The following is a 13,378-nucleotide window of genomic DNA, read 5'->3' as shown; positions in this document are numbered from 1 at the left end:
TTCTACTCCATTTAATAGAGATTCCAAGTCTGGTGATTTGGGGGATTATTGTCTTTAATAAAGGAGAATCTCAAAGACAAATACAGATTAGTATCCTGCTCTCCATTTATTTAGTTGTTTCCTATATTAATTATTTTCTCTTCCCTGTGTCTGGTTTTTTGTTCCTGATAGAGTAGAATCTCAACTCTTTTAAATTCCATTGATACACACACCAATTCCACATTTTGTCTGCTAAACTGATCTTATACTTCATAATCCTTCCTTCAACCAGGACTGTGAGTGTGACAGGATGAAAGAAAGAGTGAAACACCCCCTTCTAGCAATCTGGATGGGTTTCTTTTTCTTTTTTTTTTTTTTGTCAGATGGGGTCTCTGGAATTCAGATAGCCTAGCAGCATCTGAAGAACAATATTTGATTTGCCAATGCACTACAGTTTTGGCCAAAGAAAAATGAGCTGTCTCTCTGTACCAGAAAGAAAGCCAGAAGTTATTTTGCTGTGTTTGACCTTGAGAAAGCTACTGAGCTTCTCTTCCTCTAGCTGCTTAAAACTGCAGTTAATTCCCAGATCTTTTATTCAGTTTTATTGCAGACACTATAGAGCATTAGGTTCATTTGCACACTTAAGACTTTTGATTCCAAAAAAAAATCTGGTACTTAAAACATCTATTTGTAAACTATTCTTAGAAGGGAAATCTGTCATTTGTTGTAATACGATTATTAAGACATCATTTGCACTGCCAGCGTGCCTTCGTTTTCCCTGATAAATTACCAGATTTGTGATAGATTAAGAAGAAACAGAAAGAAGTGTGATTTCCATGTAACCTTTTTTCTGCAACCTCTGTTGGTAATTTTTACCTACTGCAAACAACTTTCAGCTTCAACCCAAAGTATATGTGTTCAGCATAAATCATAGAGTCATGGAATCATAGAATGGCCTGGGCTGGAAAGGACCACAACGATCATCTAGTTTCAACCCCACTGCTATGTGCAAGGTCGCCAATTCTGGCATCATTTTTTACCAATCTGTGATGCATTTTAAGAGATACTGAAGCTCCATTAATTTCTGCAACCAGCATCCACCAAAAGCTTGATCCTCCTGACTGAACTGAAATTGAGAGGAAGGACCGTGCCCAAAAGAATCTCAGCAAAATGTAGCAATAGGGGAAGCTTTAGAAAGCCTCTTATGCCATTGTAATATGCCTTTAACTCCAACTTAGTAGTTTCTTGACCTGAAGCCCATGGAATTCCTCATCTGACTGGTAAGACAAGAAATGATTTCAATTACTCTGTGGACTGTTGTAAATAGGAGCTGACTCAGTGCATATACTGAGGAGCTCTTAAGTGTCTGTATCTCACCCTGGACTGGAATTGAATCCATGACAGAGAAGCAAAAAATTGTGCTGTCCAAAAGACAGTTTGTGAGACCATTTCCTCTGGGACATACAGTTCAGCTTCAGACTGTACGTTCACAGAATGAAATGCATTTAATATTCCTGACAGTGTCTTGTAAATCTTATAAAATGTATTTGATTCAGAAAACATTTATCTTCCATAAAGCTCGTCAAAATAAGTGCTTTTTGTCTAAACTTCAGTATTACCTAAGGAAAGAAACACACAATATTTATACCTCTGCCCTCCTTCTCTCTGTCTCTCCCATATACCCAAACAGTATAAATGTACATACAGTCATTTGAATTTTTGTTTTAACTGATAAGTACAGGACAGTGTCCCACGGATCAGAACATGCTGGTAAGAGTGAAACTCTTTATTCCAGATCTAAGAGACTGTAATGACAGAGTTGAAGCATGTGCTTTTTCCCTAGATTTTACAGTAGACATTTCACTTTTTTTTCTATTTACATTTTTTTTCTGTAACATGAGCCACTTATACACCTAAATTCTGGTTTTTCATGAATATATTTTCCTACCAGGCATTCAAGGCCAGGCTGGATGTGGCTCTGGGCAGCCTGGGCTGGTGGTTGGAGACCCTGCACATAGCAGGGGTTTGAAACTAGATGATCATTGTGGTCCTTTTCAACCCAGGCCGTTCTATGATTCTGTGATTCACTAGAAATATTGGAAGCTGTAGTAATGTAACATTTTTGCCATTTTGATCACATAAAAATGATACAACAATAAGTGCATAGTCAGCTATGAATTATTCAAATCTATGCATTAAGATACATTTATCTTTTTAAAACAAGTACGTGCTTAGTTATGGCTCTGTTCTCTAATTTTGTGGCAAAAGATGAAGCTGATTTAAAATGGACAGTTTGAAACAACAATGTGCTTTTCAACAAATAATGATGAAAAATGTGGTGGTGTAGACCACCTGACTATGTTTTTTTTGGCTAATGACCAGAGGAATTTATATGCAGTGAAGTTACACAGTGACCTTGGTTCATCTTTCTTAAGCATACTGCAATAATGCATGTAATTCACAAGCTTTGCTTAGACAGCTGACTTAGTCAAAATGATGTGAAGAAGGCCGAGTTTAGTCAAGAAAAACACAAAACATTAGGAAAAATGAGGGACTTAAAATAGAAAATAGTTTTAGCAAGAAAATGGATGATTCAGAAAAATTACAATGAGATGAGTAGACTTCTATTTCTAGAGCAGTAGTTCAAATAAAGCTCTAGTTTGGTAGTTTGTAAATCTTGTTTCCATTTGATACCTGCTTGGTAACCTACATTGGTGAGCCATTTGGTATCTGCTGCCCTATGCACATATGGATGAATCCGTAACCTACATACATCCTTCACAGAGCAGTGAAGCATCAAATGCTCCTGGGTGCTGAACTATTTTCTGCTGCTTTCATTTGTGTTTCCAGAAGGGACTTAGCCAACATGCACTTATTCTCTGTGAATGTATTGTTTTCAAATCAGGTGAATTAATGATTCAGTGGTTGTGGTCACCATTATTTTAGCAATATTAATAGAATTTCTCTATTCTAGTTTCTCTTGAAAATCCAGGCTTCTGAATTTCCTGCTTTTCTTCTTTAAAGAGCTACAAAAAAATGGGTTACATAGCAAAATTATTTTTCAAATGAAATTAGTAAATTGAATTTTTTTTAAATGTAGCACTACCTTGGGAGTTAATATTTTTAAAGGCTGTAATGCATTTGTGTGTCATTAGGAGAATTCACCTGGTGAGTTCTAATATTACTGCTGCATTGAAAATATCTTAGGTCAAACTTACTGAAGTCTAACACAAATTCACAAGCCAGCTTTTTGTGAGTTTTACATGCATTTTGGTGTGAAACATAGAATATTACTAAGAAAATGGAGTTCCTCTTTTCCATCCAGTAAAGCTATTCTTGGTTAGTCTGTGATAATAAATGTTGCAATTAACAAAACGATTCCTTAGAAACTGAACACAATGATAACAACATGGTACGGTTTACTCACAGGATCTGAAGCCTTTTATTCTCCTTAATCCCTAAGCTCATTGTGCCCTAGCATTATGTACCCGAAAGTACATTTTTATAACATTCTCTGAGATGTTATTTGGCAGCCACTTGAGAGTCTACGTTAAATTCAGATTAGAAAAAAAGAGAAATGTTTCAAGTTGACTTCACTGAAAATCATTTAAAGAGAAAAATACAACTTTTTTTTTTTTTCAAGATGCGGAATGCCTCTTGTACTCTGAGTAGTACTGAAGAGAACTGAGGCTTCTTAGCACTTGGTAAGGTCACTCCCAAATTTGAGTGCTTCAAGTGCAGCTTGGCCAGCACTTTTGATTTCACTCTTGAATTCTTGTGCAAAGTAAAATGAGAATTTGATGCAAAGAGAGTGTCCAACAGGCACATGTTCGTCACCTTTCATGCACTTGTTGTCTCAGCTGGGACTTGGGAGGGAGAACAGTTTCTCCCCAGTCAGGAATGAACTTCAGCAGACATCACCAGGGGGAAGTTTTTCACTCAGAGAGGTGACACACTGTAACAGGTTGCCCAAGGAGGTTGTGGATGCCCCATCCCGGGATACATTCAAGGCCAGGCTGGATGTGGCTCTGGGCAGCCTGGTCTGGTGGTTGGCGATCCTGCACGTAGCAGAGGGTTTGAAACTAGATGATCATTGTGGTCCTTTTCAACCCAGGCCTTTCTATGACTCTATGATTTTGTGATTCTATGATCATTTTTGCCTACGGATCTCTCATTCTCATTTCACGATAGAAAAGCAACATGAGTGATGTTTGACTTCAGTCTTCAACTCTTCATGTTCCTATTTCACTACTTGTATTAGTGTGATCCTTGTTGAAGGACACTGAAATCAGCACATAGGCAGAGCTAAATAGTAGATATTTCTGTTCTAGTTTCTTCTCAAAAAGGGATGCAAGACCATTACTAAAAGCAGTGAGAGAAGCAACCCAGTCTTCCATTGCACTGTTTCCTTTTAGTTTATTTATTTGTTTTTCTTTCCCAACAGCTCTGGTTTACACACAGGTGACAATGTTACAAAAACAGGACCTGGAGGCCTTCCAGACATGAGACAAGTGCCAACTGTTGTGATCGAATGCGATGACAATAAAGAAAATGTGCCTCATGAAGCTGACTATGAAGATTCTTCCTGTCTCTACCCAAGACAGGAAGAGGAGGAAGAGGAAGACGAAGATGAGGATAACTCGTTATTTACAAGTTAGATGCATTCCATTTTTCCTTTCTCATTTAATGAAGTTTTCCTCTGAATTCTCGATACACAAAGGAAACTCGCGGCCTGCGAATTTTCTTTCTTGACCATGGCTTTTGCTTTTCTCAGGGCTTGACTACATGGGGATATTTTGTAAATTAATCGAAAATAATGAGGAGTATGAATTTAAACATGGATTACCCTAATCCATGTGAATCCCTGTATGTGTAGTTCTCATACAGAATTCAAATGACCCTTTTTGTTTTATCTTAGTTTACTTTCAAACTGACTTTCAGACTCACTATTCCAAGTGTCAGTAGTATAGAGAAGCACTGACTTTGGCTTAAGTCAAGATCATCTCAGCAGGGTTACAAAAGTGCCACAGATAGATAATCAGATCTTATGAGCATTGTCAGTATTAAATCACATCAAAATCAGAAGTTCGCACATGCTTCTAGAGGGATCATAACCAGAGAATAAAACCCCTAAATGCAGTCCAAAGATTAGAGGAAATAGTCTTGAAATTTCTATACAGGAAGATATGAATAAAAAGTGGGAGAGGGAGGATCTTATTTTCTTCCTAGCAGCACACCTACTTAAAAAGCCTGTAGTGTGCAATTTAGATTATGATGGTAGAGAGAATTGTGCAGATGATTGGTATACAGATGCTCTGTTCTGCGCAAGAATGCAGCACAGTTCTGCTTTCCATTCTGATGCATTTTACTTTGCAAACAATGTGAGAGTATGTGTGGGAGTAAGTTGGTTTGTGTTTAGATCCCAGTTTTTTTCTCTGTTCTGTTTTTGTTCTTTAGTTTTTTTAATCTATAAACCTGAACTCTTGACTTGATCTTACATAACAGAGAAAATGAATCTGATTTTACCATACAATGTTTTTGCATGAAGATAACTTATTTTTCTGGAGTTATTTCATATTTGCATCATTGTTAATCAAACTGGGAATCAAATTTATATACCCCGTGCTAACTATCTAACTGCTGTGGGCAGTTCTATACTGGCTTACACTCTGTTGAGGTGCTTGTATCAGCACAACATGAATATAAAATGCCACTGCTGGATTATGTGTGATTTTATTCCAGTTTACTGTGGTCCATAGTAGTGGCAAATTGGGCTCAGATATGAATAGGTTAATTGACAGCTGTATTGCAACTACAGTTTGGAGGGACTTTTGCCCCGTTTCTGACCTAAGGGAAAAACAGCCGTCTGGGTGTGCCATCATAGGGCTCTCATGAAGATGAGATACCTTACTTTGTGGTGACACAAAGGACGTCTTGCCATCCTGCAGTTTGAGCTGAAGTTTCAGGCCATTTAATTTTTTTTCTCCTGAAAACCAATAGCAGTATAATCACAGCATTTTTAAAGCACACACAAGTTTCTAAAACAGGCATATTTCATCATCTCAGAATCTTACCTTACCTTGCAAGTGAAATGAGAGTCTTTTTCTTAAATGAAGAAGCAAAGCAGAAGTGCATTATCTGGCATTCTCCTGACAAAGTCTAAAACCTCTTAGGGGCTTGCGGTCTGCTTGTGCCTCTCTACCCTGCTCAGTCTCCTTTGGGTGCAAACCAAGGGAAGCAAGCTTGCGCCATGGAAGACCACTGATTTTCACCCTGTCTTTGCCACTGTGAGTGCCTGAGAAGCAGAATCAGCTAATGTACTTAAAGGTCTATTCCACTTCTCATAGACTTGATTTTTTTTTCATGCTAACTTGGATGTCTTGGTGTTACACTGCGAGAGAGAGTTGCCTCTCTCTTTCCACACGCTGTAGCTCTGCTGCCCTCTCAGAGGTTTAATTATTCATTCCATTATGAATTCCAGAACACTACAGATGCTTCTAGAAATTATGAAACAAGCCTTTATTCTCTGTTCCCCTCTGCGGAGCAATATTCGTTTTCCTGTGTAACTACAAAATTCATCCTTTCTGTATTATGGCATGAATTGAGGCTAACTGAGAACCAGATGTTAATTGATGCCCCTTTTCCCACAGTCCATACAGTGTAAATAAGAATGTAGCACCCTCCCTTGCCTGCCACTTCCTTGCCTGTTGTATGCTGGAATGAAATGATGACAGCTCTTTTGGCAGAGCCTCTCCTCTCTCCCACAGGTTCCCTGGCAATGAAGGTCTGCAGAAAGGACTCTTTAGCAATCAAACTCAGCAACAGGCCTTCCAAGCGAGAGTTGGAGGAAAAGAACATCCTCCCTATGCAGACTGATGAGGAGAGACTCGAACTTAGGCAGCAGATTGGGACAAAGTTAACAAGGTAGGAGATTAATTTTTTTGTAGCTCTTGCTTTTGGAAATATGTGGTGGGACACACCTTTTTTCTATATTCTGCAAAAATCTGAGATCTGTTTGTTCACAATATGCAAGAGGAAAAGCCATGGGAAAAAAGAAAAAGGCTGTAAGAATTAAAGCTGCTTTACTGTAACATTCCATACAGAGATTTCATTTTCCAGGTGTATAGTACAGGATCTTTGGTTATATAAGTACGTGCATGAACTACGTGGGTTTGGTTGTTTTCAGTGCACTGCTGGGGTTAGTTCAGCTTTGATAACATTTTGGATTGTAGCTATAGGTGCCATTTGATAATCTATTATTTTGATCAAGGGACAGAGGCATAACTTTCTCAGCTGACTGAGTCTCCATTGAGAAGGCAAGTCTTCTCTTCCAAAATACTTTCATTCTTCAGTATTTTTTGTTGTGTCAGGCTTGAACAGATTTGCTTTCGTACACTCTTTCTTCTTTATAACAGCATTTATTCACCAGCTGTTCTGTTTTTCTGTATTGTATGGAACATAGAGGGGTACCCATTAATGAAAAATTCCATCAAGGATTAGTAAAGCAAGCTCAGGTAGGAATGTCTATGAACTTCCTGTGCTCCAGCCATAATTTCTGCAGTTGATCTAACACTCGGTTGATCAGCTCGGTTGTATGTAGAGCCAGTGAGTGCTATTGGTTGCCTTCTGGTTTAACCAAGAAATTCACAAGGAGGACAGCCAGTTTTCTATTGGCTTTTTTTCTTTTTTCTTTTTCTTTTAATGGGGTAGAGAAGTATTGTTTTTATTGCAGGGATGCAGGACTCGTTTATCCATTCTTTGGAATAAACTAACCGCATTGTTCCAGTCCATCTCTGAAAGTCTTTCTTTGTGCTGAATCTCACTTAGCTTTCTCCAAAACCTGTCTAACTCTTCGGTGTTTTTGTGAAGAGCTACAACAGTGGTGACCAAAGATGGTGCTGCACTGTTGATGGGCACCAAAATTGTTCAATCCAGTTTTTGTTCAGCTTAATACCTTGTTAAATGGATGTGAAGCTGATGGTCCAAAAGATCAATGCAGGATAACAAGGTCCCAGTCTTGGTCTTACATAATTAATTTTGAACCCTTTGGGGTGAGTGAGGACTTGAAATTTTTATCTTAAGTGAATCTTGATCTGTATCACTTGACCCTATAATGACATTAAATGGCATTTCTTCTGTGCTGCCCATTTGCCTAGATTATTTGTGTTTCTTAAAAGTTTTACTGCTCTGTCTAATGAAGGTAAATAGTGTAACTTGCAAATGTTGACTGTAGCTCACTGTGCTCCAGGTGATTTTTTATTATAAATATTTTATCTTTTATCTCTTCAAAGCATGCTTTTTTCAACATGAAGTATGTTTCTTCAGCATGTGTCTTTTTAACACAGGGAAGCTTATTTTGGCAATACCCAGAACCCTTCCTGTGTAAGCCACCCAATTCTCACAATGTCATTGTTTTTTCCCCAAGTGCATTTGTACTATTATCTGTGCTTATTCAGAGTTTGCGGTATAGTGCTTGAGTTTGTCTTGTAGCATGACTTAGAAGTAATCACATATGCTTCCAATAATTAAAATTGTGTATATACAAACAAAAAAATAGCTGAGCTATTGCTGGTTCATTCTTATTTGTTACCTGTGTAATATCACTGAAATTGGTAGAATTCCAGTAGCCTTATCTGGAAAAATATACTTTTCACTCTGACCTTTTAATGACAAGTGTTTACCATTCAGTATCTCAACTTTTTGAATAATCAAGAAATAAAAGGAGAAAACCACTTTTCTCTAATATGCAAAAAAACACAGATGTCTCAGCATCTAAAAGAAGGGTACATATCTTAACAGTGCCTTTATCTAAATGTGATGTATCAGTGTATACAGGCTGACAAATATTAGATTGAAATAGAGGGAATATTTAAATTTGGACAATATTTCTTTACATCCAGACTTCATTACTCCATCTGTCTTTTGCCATTGCTTAGTAATTGTCCCACAGTAATGCAAATGCCAAGCAAAATTAAAGTGGTGAAGCATTTATAGTCCTTAGAGAAGATGTGAGATGCAGAATATAATTGCAGATGGCAATTTTGGATTTCAGAGGGATTTGTGCTATTCTACCAATGGTCCTCTATGGTTTAAAATAACCAGCCAATGAAATTACATATGCTACTTACAGAAGTAAAAAATGCAAAATAAAAACTTCAGCAAATAGTTATTGTTGTCTGTAATGGATCAAATAATTTTCAGCAAGAGGCTGATTAGGGTACTTCAGTATTTATGCATAATCCTCACAGTATTTAGTTTAGAAGAGCTCATTAGCTGTACCATTTGGTAAATCAAGATTTAGTACTATAAAGAGAATGTTATTTTAAAAGAAGCTTATAGACTGGCATATTGAGAGATTGACCACTGGCATACTGCATTGGACCAAAATCACCCCAACTATTGTCCAGCCTTGTTAGAGTTGCACCAAGAACCAACTTGACTCAGAGCTTTTTGATCGTATCTTATTTAAAAGTAGCAGAAAGTAGCAGTGGCTGCAGAAAAAATTTATGATTTTACTATTGCATCTGCCAGCTGGTAGAGAGACTCCCAAGCTGGCTTAACCACGTAGCTGTTTCCCAAGTTAGCAAAATAGTGTCCTGGCTAATATTGGGCCAGTTGCAAGGATGAGGCTGCAGAGGCTGCATCTTGCAGCAGAATATGGCCCACTACACATCTGAGTATTAGTTTAGTCATGAGACAAATTTGGACTGTTGTGGCCTACTAGGCTAACATTTCACTTGTGGTTCAATGTCTAGTTAGAGGTCTGTAACTAGTGGTGTTCTCCAGGGAGCAGTGCTGGATCCAGTCTTGTTCAGTGACCTGGATGCTGATGATACAAAGCTGGGAGGAGTAACTGACACACCAGAAGTCTGTGCTGCCATTCAGCAAGACCTGGACAGACTGAAGAGCTGGGCAGAGTCCACTGATGAAATTCAACAAGAGCAAGTGTAGGCTCCCGGGGAGGGATAACCACATACATCAGTACAAGTTAGAGGCTGACCTCCTGGAGAGCAGCTCTGCAGAGAAGGACCTGGGTGTCCTGATGGATAACAGGTTGGCCATGAGCCAGCAGTGTGCCCTTGTGGCCATGAAGGCCAATGGTATCCTGGGGTGCATTGAAGAGCGTGGTTAGCAGATCAAGGGAGGTAATCCTCCTCTTCTACTCTGTCCTGATGAGCCTCTGGAGTACCGTGTCCAGTTCTGGTTCCCCTGTTCAAAAAGGACAGGGATCTCCTAGAAAGAGTCCAGCAGAGGCTGACAAAGATGATCAGTGGCCTGGAGCATCTCCCATAGGAGGAAAGGCTGGGAGACCTGGCACTCTTCAGTCCGTAGAAGAGAAGGCTGAGAAGAGATCTCATAACTGTTTATAAGTATGTAAAGTGCAAGAGACAAGTTGACGGGGTGCAGAGGTGTGCAGCAATAGAACAAGAGGCAACGGACAGAAACTGTAACACAGGCAGTTCTGTACTAACACAAGGAAGAAGATGTTTACTGTCAGAGTGACAGAGCACTGGGACAGGCTGCCCAGAGAGGTTGTAGAGTCTTTCTCTGGAGATATTCAAGACCCATCTGGACACCTAACTGTGTGACCTACTGTAGGGAACCTGCTTTAGCAGGGAGTTGGTCTTGATGGTCTCTAAAGGTCCCTTCCAACCCCTACAATTCTGTGATTCTATGATTTATGTTAATGTATTGTTTCACTGATTTATATCCTGTTTCAAGGCTTAGAAAAGGCAGGCTCAAGCAAAAATTGATCTTACTGCAAAACATACCTGTACCATAGACTGTTTTCTGGCAGTCAGCAACTGCAGCAACTAATTAGAAGACCTTCTCTTCTAAACAAACCAGAATGGATTCCTCCAAAATGTGACACTTAACTATGCATCCAGAAGCAAAAATAGTGAATTAAGTTGCAGAACCACATGACTTGGGGATAGGAAGCGAATGCTAGAGACCATGTTCTTGGCTGTTAAAAACCCTTATAGTTCCATTAACTTCTATTCTGAAATGCAGACCATCTGCACAAATAAATCTTTAAGTGGGTATAGTTTTCTTTTTGCTCTGCCTGCTGAGGTTCTCCCAGTCTCCTCCTCCATTTCATCCCTCTGGTGCTTGCATATCTTCACAAGCTACACAAGAAGTGCATATAAGTGGCCATAAGCTAGAAAGAAAAATAGAAGGTAAAACAAGGCCCTGAATATTAGCAAGGAGAGGGAGAAGTCCAATTTCTGCCTTCTGACTGTTGTTCTGGCTGTCTAACATTCAGAGAAGCACCGGTTCCCCAGTCATTCAGGTTAGAGCAGGATGGAGGAACTGAACTTTGCTTTCAGTGGAAATCAGTGAGAGGACTGATGTATTTCTGGGCTATGATCGCAAAATCAGGATACAGATAGGAACTGGAACTGATCTTGGAGGGACTCTTGGTACAGTGACAAAGACATGGCCTGTCAGGAGCCTCTGGCAAGGAGGAGGTCCAGCACTGATAGGCAGTGTACAGCAGTGCTGCATGTCTCCAGAGATTGTGTGACTATCCCCTTCCACCAAGACAAGTGTTCCAGTGCCAGTCCCTGCATTTCTCTTTTCCCAAGAAATCATAGTGGTGATTTTAAGAGATCACACAAGCTTCTTCTGTCGATGTATTATTTAGTAAGCACAAAAGCCCTTTAGAGAAAATGTGTCTGTATATTTCTTTATAGTTATACACTGCTCCAGACTTTTCTGAGGACTCTGTGTTCCCTTGATCTGGTAAGACCTTGTTTCTTTGCATGTCTTTCACAACACCTCTGCCATACCTTGAGACATGTGTCTTTAGACTAGGGGCAATCTGTCATTCATCCTATAAGAGAGACTGTCTAAAACTGTAGCAAAAAGGCTCATCAGCAGTTAGATACAAGAGTCTTGAAACTGAGATTTTGGTCCACTGCTTTTGAAGAATGCATGGCATTGTTCTTATCTGCTCTCACTGAATTGCTTCCCTCATGGCTTTTCAAACCTCCTGGAATAAGGTCAAACAATTATACAAAAGATCTGATAATATATAATATTATGCTTGACTTTGCCTAACAGTAAGAATCGGTGTTAAGGGACCTTGTTGTTTCTCGATACAGTCTTTATCTCATCAGTGTCATGTCTATCTCATCATATATACTCCTGCCCACCTTAGGGTGCAGGACAGGTTGACTGCAAGTCACAAGCAGGGAAGATTAAAGGCTACCCAGGTGAACAGAGTGTGTCAGGAGACTGCTGCTGATCATCAGCAGATGCCTCAGGCAATCCAGTAAGATTTTGCATTCTGTGCTGTGCTACTGCCAAGAGCTGTCAGTTGTTGGAGTCATATTTAACCATATCGACTGTGAAAGCAAAGAGAGATGGAGTAGGGATGCAGCCTTCTGCACATTAACAAAAATAATTAATTTAGAAACAAATAAATAAGAAAGTATCTTCTTGAAGTTTCCTGACATTACCTTTTGCCTCTTCTATGACTTTGATTGATGGACATCCAATTCCTGAGCCCTGTGAGTGTGTTACTGTGTATGTTTTTTTGGCTTTAAGGCAGTGAGTCAGTGGCAAGCCACGCTGACAGATATACAGTAGTGCACTGCGCTGTTTATTGTAGAGCCTTAGATTTATGCACTCTTTAATACATGATGGGATGCTATCCCTACAACAGCAAGTGGAAAATATTGATCTGAAGCAATATAAATAACATATTGCAAGTATCACAAGACGAAGAATAGGAAGTAGGAAGATAGATCAGAGAGACTGTCTCTTTATGCATCTGGCTGTAAATATGTACATATGAAATATAGACATACCTGCCAGATGTGTATATTGTCCCATTGATGCTTTGGTAATAGTTGGAAGATGTCTGTGACTTAAAAATGTAGTGTGAAAAGTCATACATCTTTGTTATGGAGTGGCAAGTTTGACAGATGATGGTTGCCTACCATCTTGATCAGAAAAGTAATTTAATCTCCACACTCCCCAATCAATACTATGTCTTCCCCAGGTGTGCTGAAAAACACTGCCTAGAAACAAATCCTGAGACGAAATGGACTTGGTGAATTGCCACACACATAAAAAATTGCCATCGATTTTAAGTGTCATGTGGCTGCTGTGAGGTTTTTGCACTTGCTCACATCAGCTGTCAGTTATCTTTGTGTCTCTCTGCATGAGGGTGAGTGTGCAGGAAAAAGAGCATTGCGGAATGTTTGTAAACAGAAGAACCATACAGAAAAGTAGAAAATTTAGGCAATATGAGTACAGGATATCTTCTTCAGAGTCACAGTGAAGCTGACAGAGATATTACCAATGTTAAAGGAAGAGCTGATCTGCAAAGGTAGTTGGATCATTTTCTTTACTTGTCTTCAAAATTTCTTTCCATCTTAAACATAATGCT

At 39.2% G+C, this 13,378-nt stretch overlaps 1 protein-coding gene across 3 annotated transcripts in view; it reads left to right on the top strand.

Annotated features, from left to right (window-relative positions):
• Positions 1-13,378, top strand: part of PHACTR1 (phosphatase and actin regulator 1) — a 262,086-nt gene that overhangs the window by 210,832 nt on the left and 37,876 nt on the right. For all 3 annotated transcript variants that reach the window (XM_031552743.1, XM_010708344.3, XM_010708348.3), the window contains 2 exons: positions 4,424-4,632; positions 6,747-6,903. In XM_031552743.1, the coding sequence (XP_031408603.1) occupies positions 4,424-4,632; positions 6,747-6,903 (366 nt within the window). The remainder of the gene's footprint in view (positions 1-4,423; positions 4,633-6,746; positions 6,904-13,378) is intronic.

This window comes from Meleagris gallopavo, chromosome 3 (assembly GCF_000146605.3).
Source record: "Meleagris gallopavo isolate NT-WF06-2002-E0010 breed Aviagen turkey brand Nicholas breeding stock chromosome 3, Turkey_5.1, whole genome shotgun sequence".
In the NCBI taxonomy this organism is placed as follows: Eukaryota; Metazoa; Chordata; class Aves; order Galliformes; family Phasianidae; genus Meleagris; species Meleagris gallopavo.
Note: the sequence above shows the minus strand (reverse complement) of the source record. Positions and strands in the feature narration are given on the sequence as shown.